The sequence below is a fragment of the Dermacentor andersoni genome, chromosome 1 (assembly GCF_023375885.2).
Source record: "Dermacentor andersoni chromosome 1, qqDerAnde1_hic_scaffold, whole genome shotgun sequence".
NCBI classification, from domain to species: Eukaryota; Metazoa; Arthropoda; class Arachnida; order Ixodida; family Ixodidae; genus Dermacentor; species Dermacentor andersoni.
Genome location: NC_092814.1, coordinates 113,740,898 through 113,766,412, shown reverse-complemented (window position 1 = coordinate 113,766,412; position 25,515 = coordinate 113,740,898). Strand labels below are relative to the sequence as shown.

Genomic DNA, 25,515 nt, shown 5'->3' with positions numbered 1-25,515 from the left:
GCAATCAAAATTAAATGTAGTCGGCAATATGCATTTGCTTGCGTTTCTTCTGTCGTGACTGGCTACCTGGCTACCCGCCACGGCACAAACAAAAGCAGGACTATTATGACCAACACACGCTACAGCTGAGCTCGACGACTGCAGTGCTTTGTCTCCTGCAGAAGCATAGCTGTCGCAGCAGCGTGCGCCCACGCTACCCGAAAGGCACAGGCACATGCAAGACAGAGAGAATGAAAACCTACAACGGCTTGCGCCGGAGCACTGGCGCCAGCAGCGTCCACTACGGAAGCAAAATAGCTGTCGCAGCAGCATGCGCGCTACATGAATGGTGCAGGCACATGCAAAATAGAGCGAACAAGAACCTGCAATGGCTTGCGCCAGAATGAATGAATGAATGTGTGGTTTTTATTGGCGCAAGGGCCAGGTATGAACAAAGAGCGCCATGCCAGTTTTAGTGGCTTCGCAGTGCAGTGATGGATTCTATGAAGTTGAAGTGACGTGGCTATAAAGGGGCCTAAAAAATAGTCGCTGTAAAGTGCGTAAAATCTACGTGTAATAAGATTATGGTGATGACTAATGACGTGTACTATAAGCCTTAAAGTACATTGCAAAAAATGATGTGATATACAAAACATGTTAGATGCAAAGATTGGCCACAGCACTATGGCCTCACCAGAGCCCTTGAGGCACAAGGGCCTGGAGGCATGTACTATACAATACTGCTATCGCAGCCGCATCTTCTGAAGAGAGGAAGCGCTACGAATGTATGGGACTAACAACATGTAGGACAACATCGCTGAAGAAACCGAGGACTGCTTTGGCGTTAAAAAGCGGTTATTTGACAAGAAACATAGGGGGTGAAGTGGGGTACAATAGCGGTATGCCAGAGGAAAATGTTTCTTTCTCTCAGCTTCGGCTTCCTGACACTCCAGTAGGACATGGAGCACGGTCAGCCTCTCCCCACATCTACCACAGGTTGGAGGTTAATTTCCAGAAAGTAGAAAATTATGGGTCCCAAATGTGTGTCCTATTCTGAGTCGACAGACTAGGACATCTGTTCGCCGTGATTTTGTTACGAAGGGCCAAAAACCTAACTGTGGCTTTATTGCGTGCAGCTTATTATTTGTTTCCGCATCCCACAAGCGTTGCCAGTGGTTCGGCAGTTTCCTTCGTAAGAGAGGCTTCAGATCAGTAGCAGGGACCGCAGCAGTAAGAGTAGCTTGCGATGTAATTGATCTGGCCATTTGGTCTGCTAGAACATTTCCCTCAATACCTCTATGGCCAGGTATCCAGCATATAATGATATGCTGGTTAGATATGTACGCTCTACACAGAATGGAGCAGAGCTCACTAAGTACAGGGTTTTTGTGTTTAGAGAGTAAATTCAGAGCTTTTACGACACTTAGAGAGTCTGTAAATATGACTGTTTTTTGAAGTTTTGATTTCATTACATGCTTCACTGTCGACAATAGAACATGGGCTTCTGCCATGAATATACTAGTTTCCGGGTGCAGTGCACCGGATTCTGAAAAAGATGGGCCGATGGCTGCGTAAGAAACCCCTGCATCTGTCTTGGAAGCGTCCGTGTAAAACTCAGGGCAAGAGTACTTATACTGGAGTTCTAAAAAATGCATTTTAATATGTGCCTCTGGAACATGTTTCGTGACATCTAGAAACAACATATCACAGCCTATGAGCTGCCACTGCCATGGCAGTAACAGTTTCGCTTGAGTCATGCGACAATGTTTAAGAAGTGGAACACCCATGTTCTCAATGAGGTTCCTCACACGCAAAGGAAACGGCTTCCTCACTGCAGGTCGGTTATGGAAGAGCCTAGGAGTGGCAATATCGTTTATGGTTGAATAACAAGGATGTTCAATGTTTGCTTGTACTCTCAGAAAATACAGTCGAACCCGACTATATCGAACCCGTTTACATCGAATTATTCTATATATCGAACAATTTCTGGACACAGTATAGTTACAATGAGTATGGATTGCAAAAATTACGCTTACATCGAACAAAAATAGCAGCGACTCCCGATATATCGAATGTCAAGCAGCGGAAAAGTGCCCCCAGAAGTTGTCTTTCCCTCGTGGTGGTGAGGAAACCCGGCGGCGTGGCTCCATCCAACCGCTCTCCCTACCGTGACCACACAGCCTCGGACGAGCCGTCGATACCCCCCCCCCCCCCCCCCCTGCAAAATATGATCCTGGCCAATGCCTCCTTTAGAAGATGCCTGCCGTGTGAGCTGAGAAGCTGGTTCCGGCCCCTCTCCACTTTCCTCCTCTCCACCTGGGTCGGCTGCGAGCGCTACTTGCGGCGGCTGCTCCAAACTGGAATCACATTTCTTTGCCTCCGAGATTTTAGTGGCATCGGTTGTGATCCCGGAGGCAGGACCCGCGGTCTCTCGTCAAGCCATTGGTCGAGCGCTCCCCAGCCTAGTAATCGTCACTTCCTCCGCAACAGGAAGTGGGGTCGGCAGCGAGCACCATCTCTCCGCGACTACCCTGAACTACAGGAACCTGAGCTCCAATGGGAAAACTAGCGACGCAGCAGGCATCTAGTATAGGAAGCATTGTCCTGGCCCGCCCACAGCGCTTGCTCAGACAGCCAATCAGAGACTCTTGTGCCCTCGTCGTGCAAGATGGCGAAAGTGCGAGTTGTCTCGCTGCTTTTCTGGTGCATTGTGGCTGGCGCTGAGCCGTGCTCCCGCAAGGGGTGCAGAAGATAGTGCCAGCGTTTCCTCCTTTCCCACCGCAAGAACCACATCACACGCAACGGCTGCAGAAAATGGCGTCAACCTTTCCTTTTCCCCTCAAGAACCACTTCAATATCATTGTGTGTGCGCCTTGTGGGCCTTCTCCCGCAGTGCTGCCGTGATGAAGCGGCAGAATTTGCCTTTCGTTGTGAAGCTTGAAATCACAAATCGGGTCGAACGCAATGAGAAATCGGATGTCCCCGCAGCGTGCAAGATTCCGAGGACCACTCTCAGCACGATCTTGAAGAAAAAGGTGGAGATTAAGGCTGAAGCAGCCAAACTCGCGACCCGATGCCCGTGGCGCCCGATGCGTACGCATGGCTGTGTACGAGTGGTTCATCCGAAATTGTTTCATCCGTGCCGGCTCCCGTGTGCTCGGTGACGACTGTAAATTCTGATGAATGCGACAAAGCCATTGCTGGAGTTGCGGAAGTTTGGAGCGAGCTGTCAGAATTTCTGGAAGCTGTTGACGAATCAACAGTGTACGAGTTTGTGAGTGCAAATGATGGCGTTGCGACCACGGGAGAGCCCGAAAACGAAGACTACATTGCCGGCATCGTACCGAGCACAAGTGAAAGTGTGCACAATGAGGAAAGCAATGACGGTCCTTTACCCACGTCCTCCGATGTGATTGGTGCGCTCGCACTAGCCCGGTGCTTCTGCAGGAATGCGGAAGGTTGCGGCCTCAGCTGCTCAGACTCCTTAGACAATGTGGAGAAGTGCGTGCGTCACAGGCAGCAAAATTGCCCAAGCAGAAGAAAATCCAGGACTATTTCATGCGAAACTAAGCTAGTTTCATCAATAAAGTGATTTTATAAATGATATGTGCTTTTATGACATCCAATTATTTAGCAGGCTTATATCGAATTAGGCTCTATATCGAACTGATAGGCGTTTTTTTGCGAGCTTGATATAGCCGGGTTCGACTATATGTAAAACTGCTATATGACCCTCTGCAGATGAAGTGACCACTGATTTGACTCTACGTAGAGGCTCTGGATTGGACTTGTCCTGAAAGCACCAGTCGCGAGACGGATACCCAGATGGTAGACGGGGTCTAGGATTTTTAATGCACTTGGTGTTGCAGAATTATAAATTATTGCTCTGTAATCAAGGCGGGAGCAGACAAGACTGTTATACAAGTTCAGAAGGCACTTTCGATCACTACCCCAGTGATAGAAGCTTGAGAAGGTTCATTGTTTTCAGACATTTCATTTTTAGATTTTGAATATGGGGAATAAACGTGAGCTTTGAGTCTAAAGTGATTCCCAAGAATTTATGTTGGCTGCTCACAGAGGGTTGGTCTCCCTTGATCGTAATACTAGGCAGTGGTGCTACCCCTCTCTTGTTTGAGAAGAGTGCGCAGGTACTTTTTTGGGTGTTTATTTTGAAGCCATTCTCATCCGGCCATTTAGACAATTTGTTTATCACACGCTGCACTTGTCATTCACAGACAGCAATAGTGCATGATTTGAAACTTACTTGTACATCATCAACATAAACAGAATAAAACATTGCACGTGGAACGACTGCATGCAGGCTGTTCATATGTACAATAAATAGTATGCAACTAAGTATGCCCCCTTGCGGAACACCAGTTTCTTGGGTGAATGATTTAGATAAAGCATTACCAACTTTTACGCGAAAAGTGCGGTTAGACAGATAGCTTTCAATTGTGTTTAACATGTTCCCACTTACGCCCATCGCAAAAAGATCGCGGAGGATCTCGAATCACCATGTCGTGTCGTACGCTTTTTCTAGGTCTAGAAATACTGAAAGTAAACTGCTTATGAATTAATGCCTCTGATGTTTGCCTCAATGCGGACAAGGTGGTCTATTGTCGACCTTCCCTCTCGGAAACCATATTGAAGAGGGCCTAATTTGTTGTTACTTTCTAGGAAGCTGATTAAGCACCAGTTTACCATTTTTTCAAAAACTTTGCACAGCCAGCTTGTTAGCGCTATTGGCCTGTAGCTGCTGGCTAAGGCTGGGTCTTTCCCTTGTTTAAGTATGGGGATGACTATAGCTTCTTTCCAGGACGATGGAATATACCCCGCTGCCCACATGGTACTGAAAAGAGATGAGAGTGTTTCCAGTGTTTCAGGGTGTAGGTGCCTAATCATTTTGTATATGATACGATCGCCACCTGGCGCTGAGTTGTTGCAAGAAGCGAGAGACGCCTTTTAAGCTCCGCCAAAATAAATGGGCAATTGTAAGCATCACCTGATGACCCTTTGCGGTTTAGGGGATGCCGCTCCTCGCATTCTTTGAGTCTTAGAAATGTCTCTGTATAGTGCGATGCACTCAAGATATATTGAAAGTGTTCGCCTAGAGAATCCGCCTGATTTTCCAGGCTATCACCTTGGCCACTTACTAACGATACGGGATGTGACTCCCGACCTATTAACTTATTTACCCTATTCCATACTCTTGTTTCATCAGTGTACAAATGTATACTAGAGATGTACGTATCCTAACTTTCTCTCTTTGCACAACGACATGTTCTCCGGCCTTGTGACTTGACTTGTTTGAAATTAATAAGGCTTTCGGTGGTTGGACAATTTCGAAGCAATCTCCAGGCTTTATTTTGATTTTGTCTTGCTTTCAGGCATTCGTCGTTCCACCATGGGATGCAACATTTACTTTCCAGTCCGTTAGTTTGCTTGATACATTTAGTTGCAGCATCAATAATAAAACCTGTTAGATATGCCACAGCATTGTCTACATTAAAACCAGCAATGCTATCTCCGCCGAAATACGTCGGCTCTCGGAACAGTTCCCAGTTGGCTCAGTTCACGTTCCATTGTGGAAAATGTGGTGAGCATCCATCCTGTTTCGTTAGGTTTAAAATAACTGGAAAGTGGTCACTCCCAGAGGGGTTCTTCAGAACGATCCACTCAAGATACGGAACTAGTGTACTCGATACTATACTTAAGTCTATGGATGAGTATGTGCTATGTGCCACACTGTAGTACGTTGGCTGTTTCTTATTAATTACTGTATACATGCTTCTGAGGAAGAGAGAAAGTTTTCAATTAGGCGACCTCTCGCATCACGAGTCTCCCCACAAAGTGTTATGTGCGTTTAAGTCACCGGCAACTATGTAGGGCGCTGGAAGTTCATCTACATAGTTTTGAAATTCTGTTTTGTGAAGTAGGTAATTCGGAGGAATGTATATAGAGCTAATAGTGACTAGCTTGTTAAACACTCCTTGGACAGCAACTGCCTCTAGGGGCGTACAGAGTTTTAATTCCCAGCAGGCAACACCTTTGTCAACTATGATAGCCACACCCCCGGATGACACGACAGTGTCATCGCAGTCTTTAAGAAGAATAGCATACTGTCAGAGAAAATTTGTTTCCGTATGTTTGAGGTGTGTTTCTTGAACACACAGCACCTTTGGACTATATTCATGTAGGAGTTCTTTAATGTCATCGAGATTGTGGAAGAGACCTCTGACATTCCAGTGTACTATTTCTGTCTCCATTATGGTAAATGCGTTGTGTGCTGTGTGTTTAAGAGACAAGGATTAGCTCACGGGCGCTTTACAGGCGCCGTGAAGCGAGTTTTGTCTTTTTTTTAGAGCAGTCGAGAGAGGCTCGCCGCTCCTTAGGCGCTGGTGGCGCCGTCTTGCTGGTTGTTGCGTTCATTGCCTCCCGTAAGGCGCTGTTGACTTGAAGGCCTCGTCTGAGCAGACGAGACCTTTGAGGCCACCGGCCCGGAGGTTGATGGTCCCTTCTGGGGTGGCAGAACAGCTGTAGCCGCCGAGGAGGGCAGATGGCGTAACTGCCGACTCACTGCATGTGGGCCGGACACCCGCCGGAAGCCGTTGTGTCACTGCCCCCTGACGCATCACATCGGCAAAAGTGTTCTTTGGCAGGAAGGATACCCGCCTGCGTGCTTCCTTGAAACTTATGTTTTCATTTACTTTAATTGTAACAATTTCCTTTTCTTTCTTCCAGGATGGGCATGACCACGAGTATGCAGCGTGCTCCCCATCACAGTTTACACAGTGGAGAGAGTTTTCACAAGATTCAGAGGTCTGCTCATGAGCACTGCATTTCGCGCAGGTTTGACGGTCTTGGCAGCTCTGTGAGCTGTGAACGAAATGCTGGCATTTGAAACATCACAGAGAATTAGGAACGTATGGCTGAACACGAAGCTTGATATACCCGGCCTCGATGGACTCGGGCAGAACACTTGTGCCAAAAGTAAGTATCAGATGTTTGGTGTGTATTTCCTTATTGTCCCGCCTCATCTTAATTCGGTTAACGTTGATGACATTCTGCTCACTGAAGCCCTCCAGGAGTTCAGCTTCAGTCAGCTCCAAGAGATCATCATCAGAGACTATTATATTGCACAGGTGGTATTCAGGGTAAGATGTGAAGTTACTGTTACTTGGGCATCCCCAAATGATACTGGATTAGATAGCTTTTCATATTGTTTCTGGTTGCGGAGCTCCAAGAGGAGATCACCGCTTGCCATCCTGGATGCTTTATAACCTGTGCCAAAAACTTGGGTGAGAGACTTAGACACGAGGAATGGTGAGATTGTTCGCACGGGTTTGTCTGCTTGTTCAGAGTGGATTACATGGAAACGAGGGAAAGTTTCTTTTTGATGGGCAAAAAACTCGAAAGACATCATCGCTGCGCCCCCTCTTCAAGGAGCGATCAGGTAGTGAGGGGAAAGAAGTAGCCATAAGAGAGTAATTTCGGCAGTAACAACAGCCACCTACCGTGGAGTCCTACAAGGGGATGCTGCAGGACTTGTGAAACATGGCCTGCAACCGCCAGCTGTACATTACCACTATAACCAAATATGATATAACCTAGGTTGGCTATTCACACAAGGTTAACCCTTGCTGCCTGGAAAAATTGGAAGGGACGCCAGGAGAAGACAGGAAAGATGGAAAGTGAGAGAAAGACGAAGGATGGAGAGAGAGAGAGAGACAGGAAAAAGCAACTACCGATTTCCCCCGGGTGTGTCAGTCCGGGGGTGCTGTCTATATGAAGCAGAGGCCAAAGAGGTGCGTTGCCTCCGCCGGGGGGCCTTAAAGGTCCGAACACCCGGCACTAGTTCAACTCCCAGCATCCCCCTTTCCCCAGACACGGCTAAGCCGCACACGACTACACGCGGGAGCGTCCGACCCTCATGTGCTCCAGTACGTGGTGTCGCAACACACCAAACGCCTGCTGATGCAGACGCCCCTGCGGGGGCTTGCACCAGAGCACTGGCACCGGCGGCACCCGCTGCGGAAGCGAAATAGCTGTCGCAGCAGCATGCGCGCAGGCTACCCGAAAGGCACAGGCACATGCAAGACAGAGAGCGTGCATGTGCCATGGAGACAGGCTGTCGCCGCAGCCATGAAGTTGCGCTCTCAGTCACAGAGATGGCGCTATGTAAACCCATGTAAACTAGGGGCTCCCAGTTCGAAATAACCATTGTGCATACCGACGCGTTCGATAAACCGGGAATTTCCCCCCATTGAAACACACAGAGCTGTGCAGGGACCAGGGCATCAGTTTGAATTAACTGTAAGTTCGAATAACCCAGTTCGAATTACCGAGCTTTTACCGTATTACATTCAGTGTGTTGCTTCTACCAGCACAATTAGTCATTGTCTTCTTACCGCATCAAAAGTCAATAGTGAACTACACAGCTACGTCATAGTGCAAGTTCACAGTTCATAGAGTAAGTTCATAGAATATTATGTTCATTTGAAGCTGCTGATAAAAAAAAAAAAAAATTTCAAGCCAGTTATTGCAAGTTTGCAGTATGAAAGCCAAGGGCAGTGAATTCACTTCTGAAGCAAGATAACATAAATGCTAACCTCTGAGGCAAAGGAATGTAAGGAAGTCTTCTGTTTTTGGTCTCCGCTTGCAGGGCAGCAGTGTTGAAGGTTGGCTCACTGTCTCTCTAGCGTCACGACATGGTGGCAGAAGCTTGACTGGCGTTGGCATGGGACTGCTTGGGTTGGAACCCTGAGCAAACTTGCGCTGAGCATGTACTTTTATCCTGCGCATAATACAGTTATCAAATGAAATCGCCTATTTATCGCATCTTCCCTGTTTTTAAGAAATTTCAAGCAGGTTTTCCGAAACACACAGTATACTCACGTGCAGCAGCAATGACTTTGCAAAAAAATTAATGCTGGTCAAAAATTTTTAGGTGCAACAAGTTGCAAGTGGCACAATAGATCTCCAACAGCACACAAAAAAATGCTGTGGCCTACCAGTGACCAACGGCACACCATCAGAAAGCACAGAGCATCTAGTGTAGCATCAATCGCGAGTGCCTCATGTCCAAACCTAACTGTTTACAAAACTTCTAAATGGTGTTGCCTTCATAGATTGTTAAACACAACAAAGAAATAAGGTGGTCACATTCTGCTATAATTGTCTAAGCAAGCCATCCATGCAATTAATTTCTAGTCAATAAAAGTTTACAATGCTCAGTGATAAAATCAAAGTCTTCCTAACAGATTATTGGCCAGTGTTAGATGGCTCACTGGCGTGACATGCACTGACACCTTAGAATAGTCAAGAGTATTTTGAAATGCTGGCAATGAACCCCAACTGCAAAAGCGGTGTCATCTCTTTATGACATAAAAGCCACTATTCTTTCATTCTGTATTGGTGTAAGTGAGCACTAACAGCTTTTACTAAATTGTTATCCACCAGCCGACCAAGGCATGCTTCAGACATATACATATAGTATATCGCCAATGCGCAAAGTGTGGTCTGATCAGCAGGTCACAATCCAGTGGAAGCAGAACTTCATGAGAGAATTCTTATAGTGAATGTGTTAAGGACCTATTACTAGTAGAAATATCAATGCCACACTGAGATATGCGAAACAATGCTTCTGAAAATATGGCAAAAAGACAACAGTAAAGCAAAGAAAGATGAATTATGGTACTCTATAATTATCCTGTATAAAAGCTGAGAGTCCTTTTGGCTAATAATGATAAAAGCATGGCTTCAAATGCAATTACCTTTTAGAATCGGTGTCAGTTGCCTTTTTTGTGACAACTGCGCTTACTGAAGTTTTGGGCGTCTGCTCCCGGCTATCTTCTGATGTATTCTCATCCAACAACCGAGCTTTTTTGGTTTCATTCAGTGAAGCATACAGCGCTTTCTTCAGCTGCTTCTCTTCCATCCAGTGAAGACCATTGCTGCATCCCTGAGAAAAAAATGTGGCATTTATTTTACTGCCTTAAAAATCAAAGAAATATATGTGTAAACTCGTGAAAGGCTCCCCCTCCCCCATTTCCCCGCAAAAAAAAAAAAGTTCAGTATAGCTTTATAATTGAAGACATTTTGAAGAAAGGGTTTTTGCAAAAACATTACTATACTGTTTAAACTTGAGACGTCGAGCAAAAGCACGCATTCCAGCATTCATCAGCAGCAGCAGCAGCCTATTTTTCTGTCCACTGCAGGGCGAAGGCCTCTGCCAGTGATCTCCAATTAATCTTTTCTTGCACTAGCTGATTCCAATTTGCGTCTGCAAATTTCCTAATTTGATCACCTAACCTATCCTTTTCTGCGCTCCTCGACTACACATCTCTTTCCTTGGCACCCATTCTGTAACTCTAATGGTCCACCGGTTATCTACGCTACACATTACATGGCCTGCCCAGCTCCATTTATTTTTTCTCTTAATGTCAACTAGAATATCAGCTATTCCCATTTCCTCTCTGAACCATACTGCTATCTTCCTGCCTCTTATGTTATGCCTAACATTTATTTATTTTTTTCCATTGCTCTTTGCATGGTCCCTAACATGTTTGAGCTTCTTGGTTAACCTCCAAGTTTCTGCCCCAATGTTAGCACCAGTAGAATGCAATGATTGCGCACTTCTTTCCAACGACAATGGTAAGCTCCCATGAGAATTTGGTAATGCCTGCCATACGCACTCCAATCCATTCCAGCATTATTTTGCCAATAATATCCCCATGCGTGGCCATATCACCCTACTCCTTGAACCATCTAATGTTCTTAAATTTAGTTTTGTCTTACATATGGCAAAAGAGGTTGGGAGACAAAGAATATTCCCACATAAAGCAATGAATAGCAACGATGAGCAGCAACAACAGCTACAAGTTCAACTCAGTTAAGTTCAGATCATCATCATCAGCCGGGTTACGCCCACTGCAGGGCAAAGGCCTCTCCCATACTTCTCCAATTGCCCCGGTCATGTACTAATTGTGGCCATGTTGACCCTCCAAACTTCCTAATCTCATCTGCCCACCTAACTTTCTGTCACCCCCTGCTACGCTTCCCTTCCCTCGGAATCCACTCCGTAACCCTTAATGACCATCGGTTATCTTCCCTCCTCATTACATGTCCTGCCCATGCCTATTTCTTTTTCTTGATTTCAGATAAGATGTCATTAACGCGCGTTTGTTCCCTCACCCAATCTGCTCTTTTCTTATCCCTTAATGTTACACCTATCATTCTTCTTTCCATAGCTCGTTGCGTCGTCCTCAATTTAAGTAGAACCCTTTTCGTAAGCCACCAGGTTTCTGCCCCGTACGTGAGTACTGGTAACACACAGCTGTTATATACTTTTCTCTTGAGGGATAATGGCAACCTGCTGTTCATGATCTGCGAATGCCTGCCAAACGCACCCCAGCCCATTCTTATTCTTCTGATTATTTCACTCTCATTATCCGGATCAGCAGTCACTACCTGTCCTAAGTAGATGTATTCCCTTAACACTTCCAGTGCCTCGCTACCTATCGTAAGCTGCTGTTCCCTTCCGAGACTGTTAAACATTACTTTAGTTTTCTGCAGATTAATTTTTAGTCCCACCCTTCTGCTCTGCCTTTCCAGGTCAGTGAGCATGCATTGCAGTTGGTCCCCTGAGTTACTAAGCAAGGCAATATCATCAGCGAAGCGCAAGTTACTAAGGTATTCTCCATTTACTCTTATCCCCAATTCTTCCCAATCCAGGTCTCTGAATACCTCCTGTAAACATGCTGTGAATAGCATTGGAGAGATCGTATCTCCCTGCCTGACGCCTTTCTTTATAGGGATTTTGTTGCTTTCTTTATGTAGGACTACAGTGGCTGTGGAGCCGCTATAGATATCTTTCAGTATTTTTACGTACGGCTCGTCTACACCCTGATTCCGCAATGCCTCCATGACTGCTGAGGTTTCGACTGAATCAAACGCTTTCTCATAATCAATGAAAGCTATATATAATGGTTGGTTATATTCCGCACATTTCTCTATCACCTGATTGATAGTGTGAATATGATCTATTGTTGAGTAGCCTTTACGGAATCCTGCCTGGTCCTTTGGTTGACGGAAGTCTAAGGTGTTCCTGATTCTATTTGCAATTACCTTAGTAAATACTTTGTAGGCAACGGACAGTAAGCTGATCGGTCTATAATTTTTCAAGTCTTTGGCGTCCCCTTTCTTATGGATTAGGATTATGTTAGCGTTCTTCCAAGATTCCGGTACGCTCGAGGTCATGAGGCATTGTGTATACAGGGCGGCCAGTTTTTCTAGAACAATCTGCCCACCGTCCTTCAACAAATCTGCTGTTACCTGATCCTCCCCAGCTGCCTTCCCCCTTTGCATAGCTCCCAAGGCTTTCCTTACTTCTTCCGGCGCTACTTGTGGGATTTCGAATTCCTCTAGACTATTCTCTCTTCCATTATCATCGTGGGTTCCACTCATATTGTATAAATCTCTATAGAACTCCTCAGCCACTTGAACTATCTCATCCATATTAGTAATGATATTGCCGGCTTTGTCTCTTAACGCATACATCTGATTCTTGCCAATTCCTAGTTTCTTCTTCTCTGCTTTTAGGCTTCCTCCGTTCCTGAGAGCTTGTTCGATTCTATCCATATTATACTTCCTTATGTCAGCTGTCTTACGCTTGTTGATTAACTTCGAAAGTTCTGCCAGTTCTATTCTAGCTGTAGGGTTAGAGGCTTTCATACATTGGCGTTTCTTGATCAGATCTTTCGTCTCCTGCGATAGCTTACTGGTATCCTGTCTAACAGAGTTACCGCCGACTTCTATTGCACACTCCTTAATGATGCCCACAAGATTTTCGTTCATTGCTTCAACACTAAGGTCCTCTTCCTGAGTTAAAGCCGAATACCTGTTCTGTAGCTTGATCTGGAATCTGGAGTGTGTTGGTACGTATGTCTAGTGTGAGCTGCCTAGTACCACAAGACTGCCACAACAGGCTTTGATGACATGAATAGTCTCATCTTACACGTCCAAAGCCCCACTGCACATGGTATACATTTTGAACTGGCTGCATTAAAAAGTAACGTAATGAATTATATATTGTACTCTCAAAAGTTCAGATAATATCTATCTATCCGCCCACCCACCCCAGCCATAAAAGATAATTCAAAACCATTCAACAAGCCCCAGTGTTGAGGTACATACATGACAGAGTGCATAAACATTAGAATGTAATAGTTTGTGAGTTGGCGTCTTCCTTAGAATGCAGATGTGACGCTCCATCTCCAATGGCAGAAACTGAAGGAAAGACCCATGTGCCGAGTGCTTTACATGCAGGCACCTCTATACTGGGTGAAGCTAGCTAACGGAGCCAATGTAATGAAGCTGAGTCCCACCAAAGGCCATTGCACAGCTCCAGTAGCACCTACTGTAATAAATACTACTAAGAAGTCACCCATGGTTTGATTTTAATAATACATCAGCGGGGCTGTGGGAAGTTCAAATGGGCTAATTCCAAGCTGCTTTAATCGTAGTTGCACATGCTTAAATAAGTATAAAACCCATTAAATATGGTTTCGAGAACCTGAATCAAATTTTTTGAAAGCAAATAAATCTCCCTTTCAGTGTGCCTTCAATCTGTGACATTTGTATATGTGGAGTTGCTAGCTAAACCATGCACTTCATTAACAGAATTGAAGTTCAGTGTCCAAAGAAAATTCGGTGCCCTGCCTTTTTCTTTCTTTCTTTTTTTCACCCCAGCAGCTGCCAACTTTATGATTACAGTACAAAGCCTAAATTACTAGAGAGCACCACAAAAATTAATCGCAGCATCTATGTGACTCGTCCAAAATGTGCACCAAGTGCAGCGTAGCTTCGGACATGAAAGGGGAGACTATTCACATCACCAAAAGCAAAGGCGGTGGTTGTGTGGTATCCTAAACAACTTAAAGCATGGCTGTCAGCTCAGTGTTGTGGTTGAAAGCCATACAATAACTGTGCGGCAAAAAGTTGCCTAATTGGCCCTTGCAATTGTGTGCTTTTATTGGAAACACAGGACAATTTGCTCTCCCTTCCTGTTTCATCTAGTGCTGAAGCTTTTGGCAGCACGTTCATAGTGTGTTGGTACGTATGTCTAGTGTGAGCTGCCTAGTACCACAAGACCGCCACAACAGGCTTTGATGACATGAATAGTCTCATCTTACACGTCCAAAGCCCCACTGCACATGGTATACATTTTGAACTGGCTGCATTAAAAAGTAACGTAATGAATTATATATTGTACTCTCAAAAGTTCAGATAATATCTATCTATCCGCCCACCCACCCCAGCCATAAAAGATAATTCAAAACCATTCAACAAGCCCCAGTGTTGAGGTACATACATGACAGAGTGCATAAACATTAGAATGTAATAGTTTGTGAGTTGGCGTCTTCCTTAGAATGCAGATGTGACGCTCCATCTCCAATGGCAGAAACTGAAGGAAAGACCCATGTGCCGAGTGCTTTACATGCAGGCACCTCTATACTGGGTGAAGCTAGCTAACGGAGCCAATGTAATGAAGCTGAGTCCCACCAAAGGCCATTGCACAGCTCCAGTAGCACCTACTGTAATAAATACTACTAAGAAGTCACCCATGGTTTGATTTTAATAATACATCAGCGGGGCTGTGGGAAGTTCAAATGGGCTAATTCCAAGCTGCTTTAATCGTAGTTGCACATGCTTAAATAAGTATAAAACCCATTAAATATGGTTTCGAGAACCTGAATCAAATTTTTTGAAAGCAAATAAATCTCCCTTTCAGTGTGCCTTCAATCTGTGACATTTGTATATGTGGAGTTGCTAGCTAAACCATGCACTTCATTAACAGAATTGAAGTTCAGTGTCCAAAGAAAATTCGGTGCCCTGCCTTTTTCTTTCTTTCTTTTTTTCACCCCAGCAGCTGCCAACTTTATGATTACAGTACAAAGCCTAAATTACTAGAGAGCACCACAAAAATTAATCGCAGCATCTATGTGACTCGTCCAAAATGTGCACCAAGTGCAGCGTAGCTTCGGACATGAAAGGGGAGACTATTCACATCACCAAAAGCAATGGCGGTGGTTGTGTGGTATCCTAAACAACTTAAAGCATGGCTGTCAGCTCAGTGTTGTGGTTGAAAGCCATACAATAACTGTGCGGCAAAAAGTTGCCTAATTGGCCCTTGCAATTGTGTGCTTTTATTGGAAACACAGGACAATTTGCTCTCCCTTCCTGTTTCATCTAGTGCTGAAGCTTTTGGCAGCACGTTCATAGTGTGTTGGTACGTATGTCTAGTGTGAGCTGCCTAGTACCACAAGACCGCCACAACAGGCTTTGATGACATGAATAGTCTCATCTTACACGTCCAAAGCCCCACTGCACATGGTATACATTTTGAACTGGCTGCATTAAAAAGCAACGTAATGAATTATATATTGTAAGGTCCAATGAATAATTACTGGGTTGACAGTTATCCATAAACAAATAAAGACCAAAACAAAAATATTTTTCAGTACTGCTTAAAAAAAAAGCGCTCGACATGTATGATTCCAAAGATATATAGATCATGATAACAGCCATGTCAAGATGCTTCCACTACTGCATTCTGCTTAATACTAACTGGTAATGATAAATTAGACATATTTTGACATATCACTTTGACTGCCAATGTTTCAGTAAGCTTAAAGACCACCGTCGGAAGCATGAAATTCAATCATTTATGGTGCCCTATCTATGGCAGTTCAAATTTTTACACTGGAAACAAGGCCTGCAACAAGTAAAGAACCCGCCTGACAGCATGCCTGTGATTGTCAGCAGTGTTGCACTGAAATACACTGCAGATTATCTAAAAGGCTTCATGTCCCAGTCACAGAGATGGGACAGGACATGCATCCTGCTTAACGTGGCAATAGAGCTGGCCCAACAAACAACAAACTTTGTTTCTCGCTTCAAATAGGCTGCAAATGGCAATCCATAGTAGCTATAAAATTATTTTGCAGAAGCCAACCTATAAGAAGATGCAGCACACTTTTGTATTGTCGCATCAAGGTAAACCAATTGCAGGCAGAAATTTAAAGTCACCTGCAAAGCAGGCGACACGGCCTTTACTTGGGGTACTTGGTATAATTAGTTCATTTGCAACAAGTCTAAGCGTAGTACTATAGAGACAAGCAAGAAGGCCGTCAGATGCATCTTTTTTGTTTTTTAATGCCACAGACTGCACTTTAAGCTCAAAAATAAACAGAACTACGATGCAAAAAGATGAGCCCTGCCATGATATGTGTACCATGTTCATGAAGGCAATATTTATAAAACTTTTGTAATGAACCATGACCTTTCAAACTGTTATGTTAAATGTTAGTAAATTGTTATCACTCATTAGTAAATTAGAAAATAAAACGTTTAGCAGCTTTTCAACCCAACAGCTTACCAACATACAATGGTGGAAACAGGATAGCATTGGTGCCATAACTATAAAAACATCAGACCAGCTCCCGATGATGTCCTAAGTACTGTATATTGTTGGTAAACACTACTCAAACACTTATAATACAATGTTTACATTGCATCTGAATGTAAGAGAAAAAAAAATTTGTTTGGCACACTGCATTAAATCTTCACACAGAACTTGCTGACTATACCACTAAACATCACTACACCACAATTTGCAAGAAATATGGTGCCCACAGTCTATGAGTCGCCATGCAGCAGTGCCAAGAAGAGCATCAACTTTGAGACTGCCAGTGCCAGATAAATCTTCTACAAAGGTAGAGGATGTATCAAACCAATAGTTTGTCAAACATTTTAGGGAGCTCTAATTACATAACATCAAAACATGTTGAGATAAACTAAGTTGAGAAAAAGAATGCCAATAACCTCTGCCCAAATGACTCTATAAGGATGTGTCACAGACCAAAGATTGCATTCCTCATAAAACAGCTTTCAAGGCATGCTCTGATGGACATCTGCTCATACAACTACATTTACATCTAAAATTATTTGTAGAGATGTTCAAAAAGTGAAATTTTCAAATCAAATATAATTATTTGAGAAAAACGACCTCCAAATTTTGAATATGTTATTTCTAAACAGAGTGAAATAACAACTTTGGGTAGGGCCCTTGAAGGGAAAGGGGGTTCATTACATCATTTCCAGGCATATTTAAATGCCTGCAATGCAGTTTGCAAATGAGGAACCACTGCTTTCAGTTATCTAGCGTACTGCGACGATGACAGTAATCGGTAAGAAAGGAAACAGCCCATCAAATTAGAAGTCTGATCCTGCAGCACCACACATTGTTTGAAGGGCTCCTTTGCAAATTTAGGTTATACACACCAGAAGTTGTAGGGCGATGTCGACAGGTCGCTATAATACTGCTAGAATACTTCAAACAGGTTCATTATTAGAAGAAATAGGAGAAATCGAAATGTCGCACTGCCATGCTGTGAGGAGGTGAGCTTCACTTCCAACATAGATACTCACACCTTCCAAATGAACTAGCATCTGCAAGCGACATTCCTTCCCTGCCTTCTACTATACAGAAACCAAGGGACTACCTCAGGCTTACGTGGCAAGCCGAGGCCTTTTTTCTTCTTCATTTTGCTGCACACCACACTCCCATTGGCGGTTTTGTGCGTTCTGCATTGGATAATTTACCGAAATCACATGCTATAATCAGTGATGTTAGAGGCAGTGCATCTTACGTAGAGGCATTTGTGTGTGTGACCCTGGTTCTCTGACAGGAAGCGGGGCTCCCTTGAGAGCAAGGGGGCACAGGATTCTGTTTGAAACTTCAGCTGTTTTTGCACTGCGCAGCTGCTTGATACTTTGCACACAACTGCCACCGGGTAATCTATGCACCACGCCCATGTTTGCAATGCCTAAATCTGGTGAGGGGCCCTTTGAAGTGATGGAAACATGGTGCAAATGGTCAAATAATAAATTGCTTTGCCTACATAGAGACAATCAATTTGCATATAGGCTGCCTAAAAGTGAGGCATTCACAATGAATAACTGACTATTATTGAGCAGAAGCTATCTGTCCCATGTGTTTACGCGGGAAATGGTGCTTCTGCACAGCAACCGCAGCTCTCCTGCAGCAGAATCATTCAGAGCAGTCCTCACTTTCATTTTTCTCCCTCCTTTGAGACTCCAATAAGTGTTGTTATCCCTTACATATTAGAAAAATACACATATATCTATTTGACAATTTTGAAAATTCCCACACAGCTAATTATTAGTAAAAGGGCCACAAAAACACAAGGAATAGTCTATGTACCATGCACTTGTCCTACATTTCTGGTGCATTAGACTTGGATATCCGACACAATATTTCTAACTAGCATGTATGTTCAGTACATGAGGAATACCAGTTTCAAAGATTAGTACACTTCAGGCAAACTGCAACTCATGAACAAAAAAAAGAAAAAACTGCAACAAAGCGTAAGATACATGCAAGGCATCATTCTTATACTCTGTTTCATACACCGCAGGCAAGGCTACAAAGGTTTGAGACTTCTCCTGCTGCTGACACTTGCAAACAAAAGTTGATGCACCACCTCTGAAAGGTATATACAAGTGTGCGTCATGTAATTTGATTAACATAAAGTTTTATACTTTAATGGTGTAAAATATGACATATAACATAGGAGGTGTTGCGGATCTGAACCTCTACATACCACCAAACGAGCTGAGTGACACATTTCTGCAAGCAGCAGCTACAGTGCGCCACCTATGCTCGCATCCAAAACATAATACATTGGAAACACAAAGTGCACAAATAATATGTAATTTGATGTAACCTTCCCTCCACAAATTGGAGTTGTAATAGATGAAGTACAGTGGAATCTTAGTAAACGGAAATCGCTTAAACGGAACAACAGTCCCTAAATTGACTGGTTATGTATTTGGGTAGTGCAACAAAACTTTCATCAATTGGAACAAATTTTCACAGCCCTCTCTAAACGAAACCAGAGAAGCAAGCTTTAAAAATTTTTTTCAGTAAGAGGCAGAATCTGAAATATATATTTTTGTGACATTTGTCTTCAGTCGAGAAAACCATCTTTCAAAAGCAATGGCAAAACTCAAGGAGGCAAAAATATGATAAATTCAGTCGCATGAAATGTACAGACCTGGACAGCTTCAGGGCACCGCTATTTGCCCCATAGATGACCAACATACGGACAACCGAAATTTTGAACACCTTACAGAGCACTGTTTGATTTCTTGCATGTCCCCTGCATAACCACATGTTATTCCAGCACAAAGTGGAGCAGTAAGAGGCATGTTTTTGTTTTCATACGTCGCCAGGGCCTTCTTGAAATCGAAACTAGCAAAGCGCCTAGTCAATCCAGTGGTCACAGACTGTGCCCAAACCACAGGACAGACTAGTTGCTGCATTGGCTCCTTTAAGCTTAACACGTTAGCAGTGTTAAGTGGGTGTACGACATTGAGTGCTCCACCTCTACACATCTTTCTCAGTAAATGGAACTCCTGTTAATCGGAACATATTTTTCCAGTCCCTGGAAACTTCGTTTTTAAGGAAATTCTACTGAGTTATTCCATAAAGAGCATCACAGATCAGAAACAACTGCACTGCAAAACGTACAGATTGAGACTTCTCCGACCACATAATTTCCGTTAGCATTGGAACTTAACACTGTGTATTGCCTCATGTGCCTGTCGTGTCTGTGCCATTGTGCCTGCGCTAGAACAAATTAGATTACCTACCAACAAGCCCACATAGCTACCCTCACTAAATTGCATAGCTTCCACAGTGCTGCCTGCCAAGTATGAAACAGAGTACAGCAAGTTTTGACACATTTCAACTTATTATTACTGCCCTCGACACTTTCCAGATAATATGCACCTTATGAACCTGACAGGAGCACAGATAAGCCAGTATGTGTAGAGCTGGCAGATGGTCAGCTTTGTGTTATTGCCACTGCCAGAATAACATCGCAGATGCATGGACGGTAATAACAACGCAGTCAAAATTTGACCAGAAATTGAAACATTGGACAGTTCACATTTATAGACATCATCCACTTTCGGTCTAAATACCACACAAGCTCTGACAGCAGCGCTGTTCTATCACCAACTCTACTCCGACTGCCTCATCAAGCTGCTTACTCGTAATTATCACTTATACTGTCCTTCGTAGAGGCACTAATCTCCTAGCAAAGAATACAGAGGTGCTAATATTGCCAGGTGCAGACATTCTTAGAAATCCAAAACATAAGTACGAAGCAACGAAGAACAGCAATGGCCAACGATGGACTGTTGAAACGCTGCGGACAGGGTTCCCTCACTTTCAACGTACTGGCGATCACAATGCAATCACAAATCGAATGCAACTGTCGCCACGCCACGTCTACTGCCTGCGGATAAGCGAGTAAAAAAGAACCATCCTCCCCTCCTCTAGTTTTTTTTTTCTTTCTTTTTCTGGGTTAGGTATGCAGGACGACGCTCGGAGTATCGTCCTACATTCCTTCACTTGAATAGAGGAAACATATTTACCAGTCCTTTTGTAGAAGCATTACGCTTAGGCCGCTGCGATGTTGCCGAGTAATCGGACAGCTGCCGTTCTTTGAAAGCTGACTTCATATTTCACCTTTCACATTCACTTCATTGTTCCAACCAGAACGAGCTCGTCTTGTTTGTCGCTACTCACAAGGAGTTATGGCGCTTTGCCCACAACATTTTGACAGCCAAAGCTCTGCAGGGCTGAATCATATGCTCCTGGGTCACGGTAGCAACAAGCAAAGCTTTCCAGCATTACCCACGAGCGCATTTTACCGACGCGGTCCAGGCAGCATTTTCAGTGCAAAACGCGCGCACGCACCGACCCAGGGAAAGGTGTTCATCCACATCAAACTGCACAGGCGACTGTTACAAGCACTTCGATCACTATCATTCTGTAGACATCGCTGTCGTCTCAAGATCACTTAAAATTTGACAGTGAAACACTTGAGTGACAAAAACACAGCAGCCACTGGAACAAAACAACTTCACGCACAGCCATCGCACAACACGCGCGACATGGTGCCTGCATTGGTTAACAGACAAGACGCGCAGTTCTTGCTTGCCGCCCGCTGCTTCTGGCGATCATGTGAAATCAAATAGCAATACTATATTCCTTAACATTTAAATATATTACTAAGATTATTAATATTAGAAAAAAATTGTAACAAGATCAGTTCTTTTTGCATTTTTATTAGCCTGATAAAGTAACGATTGGCTATATGCTTTTCTGTAATGCAAGCCGGCATTGTTTGAAAATGGCGTCTGCCTTGAAATTCTGTTTGTGGTGGTTGTATAGCTTTCTTGTCATTCACTACAGTATATCTAAGGATCAACACAGTGATAGTTTCACAGAAGAACTTTTCATAAAACCTCTATCTAGTGGTCATGTATATAATTATTTTCTTTTCACAACAAGATGGAACATTCACAGAGCAAAGGAAACATGTAAGGATATATCGTAAACTACTATTGCTTCCTGGCACAAGCAGCACGTTTAAAGTTGCTGTTTACCTCAGTGTACTAGTCTCGAACTGGTTGCATTGCGGAATGCACAAATGTGTAACGCAAGATTGGTATCGGTGAGCCGTTTCTGTGCGGAAGTGTCGGTTGTTGCGTTCGCACTCCCCTCTTATGTTGATGAGGAGCGTTGACGGTAGTTTCTCCTTAGTGCTAGCATTCATTGCACAGCATGCTTGCTTGATACTTCGATGTGTGAGTTGCTTCCAGTATATCTTATTAGCAGGGAACCAAAGCTTTCTCTTGCAGTGTTTTTTTCTACTTTCTAATCACTTGGGATGTGCACTGTGGCTGCAACCAGGGAACATTGCTGTCATAATTTGTGGAATGCTGGTGTTCTTGACACCACCCCCTCTTCTACCCCTCCGAAAGAAGGAAATAAAAAATAAAAAGCGGCTATTTTCGTTGACAGGCATCGCTTTCTACTTCATTTTAATTTTTCATGTAGATCATTATAATTCGTACGATAGCACGTGTACTTATGATATGTCTGTGCATTATGACTGCAGTGCCTCGATAACTTTGTTCGACGCGTAGGTCGGCGTGGCATGTAGAGTTTGATGAATGTCACTGAAGCAGTCAAAACTTATTGATGTCTAGAAGCCTGGATGAGTCTCAAAACGTCATTTTAAGTTGGTCAAAGACTGCAATTATTTATATTGCTAATACATATGTGCACGTTGTAAAACAGCATGCTTGTGTGGACCCTTTGCAAAACCTGGGAAACAAAAGTTTAATTGTGGTGGAATGGCCACCGTCAAGACAAAAATTAAGTGCTACATGATTTCCTTTAATCGTGTAGTTCCTTTCCATAGATGCCTTTTTCTCTCCTGAAGAGGCACATTATCTCACCAGTAGCCTTCGTGTGGAAATTAAGAGATGAAGTGTAGTCTGGGCAAGCGTGTGTGCAGCCGATGCATACAGTGACCACACATGCACATTAGAAGCAGCCACAGTTGCACCATATTTGAGCCTCAAGGCCTTCTCTATGACAGCTACAAAAGGAATTACCCTGTACAGTGAAGTTTAGTTCTGCATTTTGCTAGGGCCTTTGCAGAGACCCTCTGAATGAGACATTCTTTCTTCATGTGTTGCTTGCATAATGTGCTAACTTGTAAAAGAGGCAAGCTCCAACCACTGCAGCCTTAAAAGGCAAAAAAAAAATGCACCAATTTACTTTACCATGCGCAGTCCAGCACTTCCGGCTCTTTCCCCTGTCCCTTGGTGAAATTGTGAGCCAACAGCGGGTCCAGGAACTACACCTGTCCTTGACACAGGGCCGCTGGCAGCATCTTAAGTGGGGCTACCCTTTTCAGGAGGCACCACCCGGAGCTCATCTTTGGGCTTGGTTTGCCCCTGACACCCTGAGGTAATCTTATTATTGCTTAGACAGCATATACAAAATACTCCCTTTGCAAAAAATTGACTGGCTATACCATGTACAATGAGAGCTGGTTCTGCATATTGATTATTAAAGCATGTTAAGCATGTTAAATGGCCTGTTAAATAATAAAATTAATAATTTAATCAGGATTAACTATATAGCATTTATAAAGATGGTTAATTATATTCCTTTCTATATGACCAAAATTGTGCCCTCTCCTTTCCGGCTCACATTTTTCATCCGTATTCAAAGACTTGGCCAGCCACTCAAAAATTCTGAAGCCAAAACTGTTCAAGAATTTTTAATACACACCATTTTCACAATATATTCTGTGTGAGAGTATGTCCTGTGTCTCAGCTGATTGTTTATCCCAGATTTTTTCTGCTGCCGATATCATGGCCAAAATATAAACAACGCTATCATGCACTGATGCTGTTGAAGGTCTCTTGGGTTTTGTAACAGTAGTGGTCTAGAATATTCCATGCTTAAATTTCACACAGGTTTTCTAAGAAATGCAGTGCATTATGAAAAACTTGTCACCCAGAGCAAAGCAGAACAAGCAACAGTGTGAGGCTCTGTTCAAACCTGTCACTGCATAGCATCATCATTGACTCATGACCACAAGGACTGCTTCTCTTTGAGTGGCCAAGCCAATGTAGACAGAATTATAGCAAGGATCACAGCGCGAGTCTATATGAAATGCGAGAAAACACAATAGAAAGAAACGGCTGTTTCAGCACCCAATACAGGTATAAAGAAACTGTAAAGCGCCAAAGCACATTGTAATGCATCAACAACACCATAAAGAATTAATAAGCATTCTTTTATGCAGTGGAAATTGCCGGGGGTCGGTGCAGTACTGCACTGACTCGGGGATCAGCCCATGCACCCTGGAGTGGTGCCCGTGACAGCTGTAGGTGGTGCTTTCATTTAGTTGAGTTCATGAGGCATCAGGCATCTGCAACGCACTCCGCTTTTATGCAGATTTACATATATACGGAAGCATGGCTGATATGCTGGAATGTTTGGCTTACGGAACTTTTTTTTACTTGTTGAACCTTCTGGGCATTAATGTAAGTTCTCTTCACCACTTGTGCATTGTGGCAGTGCCTCTGTAATTGCCTTGCTTTCCAGCTGGTGATTCCATACTTGCAGTGACCCAACAGTTCCCAGAAACATGCTGCCCTGCCTCGGCAGAGGGTAGTGCACTGCTGCACCAAGTACAGGGTCACTCAACTTGGCCGTGTGTGCCAGTCTATCCACATGTTTTTGTTTGGTTTAGTGGAGCCCAGACCAAGAACTCGTCGTGGTGCACCCTCATGGGGTCACGCTGCCCCGCGGATGGCTTTGGTAGTCTCCATGGTTGTTTCCCTTGACCTCTTTTGTGTAAAGGCAATCCGAGGGTCTGTCGGACTCAAGTTTTGTACAACCGACATGGCTGTTTGTGTGTTGAGTGCAGTAGCTCAGTTGTGCTGCACCACAGCAGCCCCCTTGTCCGGGTAGGATCGTTGGGCAAGCCAAAGCTCCCCCCCCCCCCCTCCCTTCGCCTGGGGAGCTGCTGGGGTCAATGTATTGAATGATGTTGGGTTGATGAGTACATGTAAGCTCTGTGATGCGGCACCTCCGGGTGCAAAATCCTCTTCCCATCTGACAACGGCACCTCTGGTATCAGTAATAAACTAATTTGTAAAAATTCACGAGGGTAGCAGCATTCATTTACGTCATGCGCTTATGTATTGGTATGTCTATGCTGTTTCACGGTAGCCATGATGACATGAATGCATAAAACGGGCTTCCATGCTTACATGGGTGTGTGTTTGTACACTTGTGTCTATGCTTGTTTCCATCTATTCACGCTCGTGCATGTCGTTTATGAGTCACTACATATGTGCAAAAAGAATAGGACGAACCCAGGGGCTCGATTTTTCTTAGTTACAACCATATGATATGTGCTCGCTGCTTTGTTAATTTTTATCGACACACACCTGCACTTGGTGCTCCTTTTCTTTGGTCATAAGGAGACTGGACACAAGTATTGCTGTGGTACAGGGCATTCCACATTCATTCATCAAAATTCAGTGACAGGTGCCATATGATAAGTCAAGAGGTTCTGAAAGCTCGAAGATGTCTAAACAGGGATTTTCATTCTTTTAAAAAAAATCTTATCACTTTTGCATCAGTTACCCAGGCTGGCTTCCAAAGCATTCGCTACCCTCCACAGACACTCAGGCTCTTTCACAATGGTTGATCCACCTAAAAGGGGCCCAAAAATATTTTTTAAGCATGTTAAATAAACTAGACTGGATGCAACACAATAGTGTTATGAACACTTGAGCTATATATTACTTGCGCACTGCAGGGAAATTCACAATGGACACAGAATGAAATGCGATGGGGAAACTTTAAGTAGAACGCACCATATGTGCGTTTGCTCAAGAGTACCAAGTCATGTCACTTTTAATCGGTCGCTAAAGGACTCTGATTTAAGTGTATGGACCAAAATTATGGAGATGTCACACAAACAGCACTTGGTGGAAACGAAAATGTGCACATTAGTACTAAATTAACATGTTTCATTCAGTGAGTTCTACACAATAGAG

General features: G+C 43.8%; 3 protein-coding genes across 4 annotated transcripts in view; 2 read left to right on the top strand and 1 right to left on the bottom strand.

Moving 5' to 3' along the window:
• LOC126545694 (uncharacterized) overlaps nt 1-21,038 on the bottom strand; it is a 125,400-nt gene extending 104,362 nt beyond the window's left edge. For both annotated transcript variants that reach the window (XM_050193638.3, XM_055061922.2), the window contains exons 1-3: nt 20,509-21,038; nt 9,756-9,943; nt 8,592-8,776 (exon numbers count right to left, since the gene is read on the bottom strand). In XM_050193638.3, coding sequence (XP_050049595.1) covers nt 8,592-8,776; nt 9,756-9,943; nt 20,509-20,595 — 460 coding nt within the window. In that variant the 5' untranslated portion in view covers nt 20,596-21,038. The remainder of the gene's footprint in view (nt 1-8,591; nt 8,777-9,755; nt 9,944-20,508) is intronic.
• The window catches only part of LOC126545717 (uncharacterized), a 502,749-nt gene that overhangs the window by 145,370 nt on the left and 331,864 nt on the right, over nt 1-25,515 (top strand). The window lies entirely within an intron of this gene.
• Nucleotides 21,260-25,515, top strand: part of PIG-T (phosphatidylinositol glycan anchor biosynthesis class T) — a 28,703-nt gene continuing 24,447 nt past the window's right edge. The window contains exons 1-2 of the mRNA XM_050193643.2: nt 21,260-21,459; nt 22,723-22,900. Of these exons, the coding sequence (XP_050049600.1) occupies nt 21,270-21,459; nt 22,723-22,900 (368 nt within the window). The 5' untranslated portion in view covers nt 21,260-21,269. The remainder of the gene's footprint in view (nt 21,460-22,722; nt 22,901-25,515) is intronic.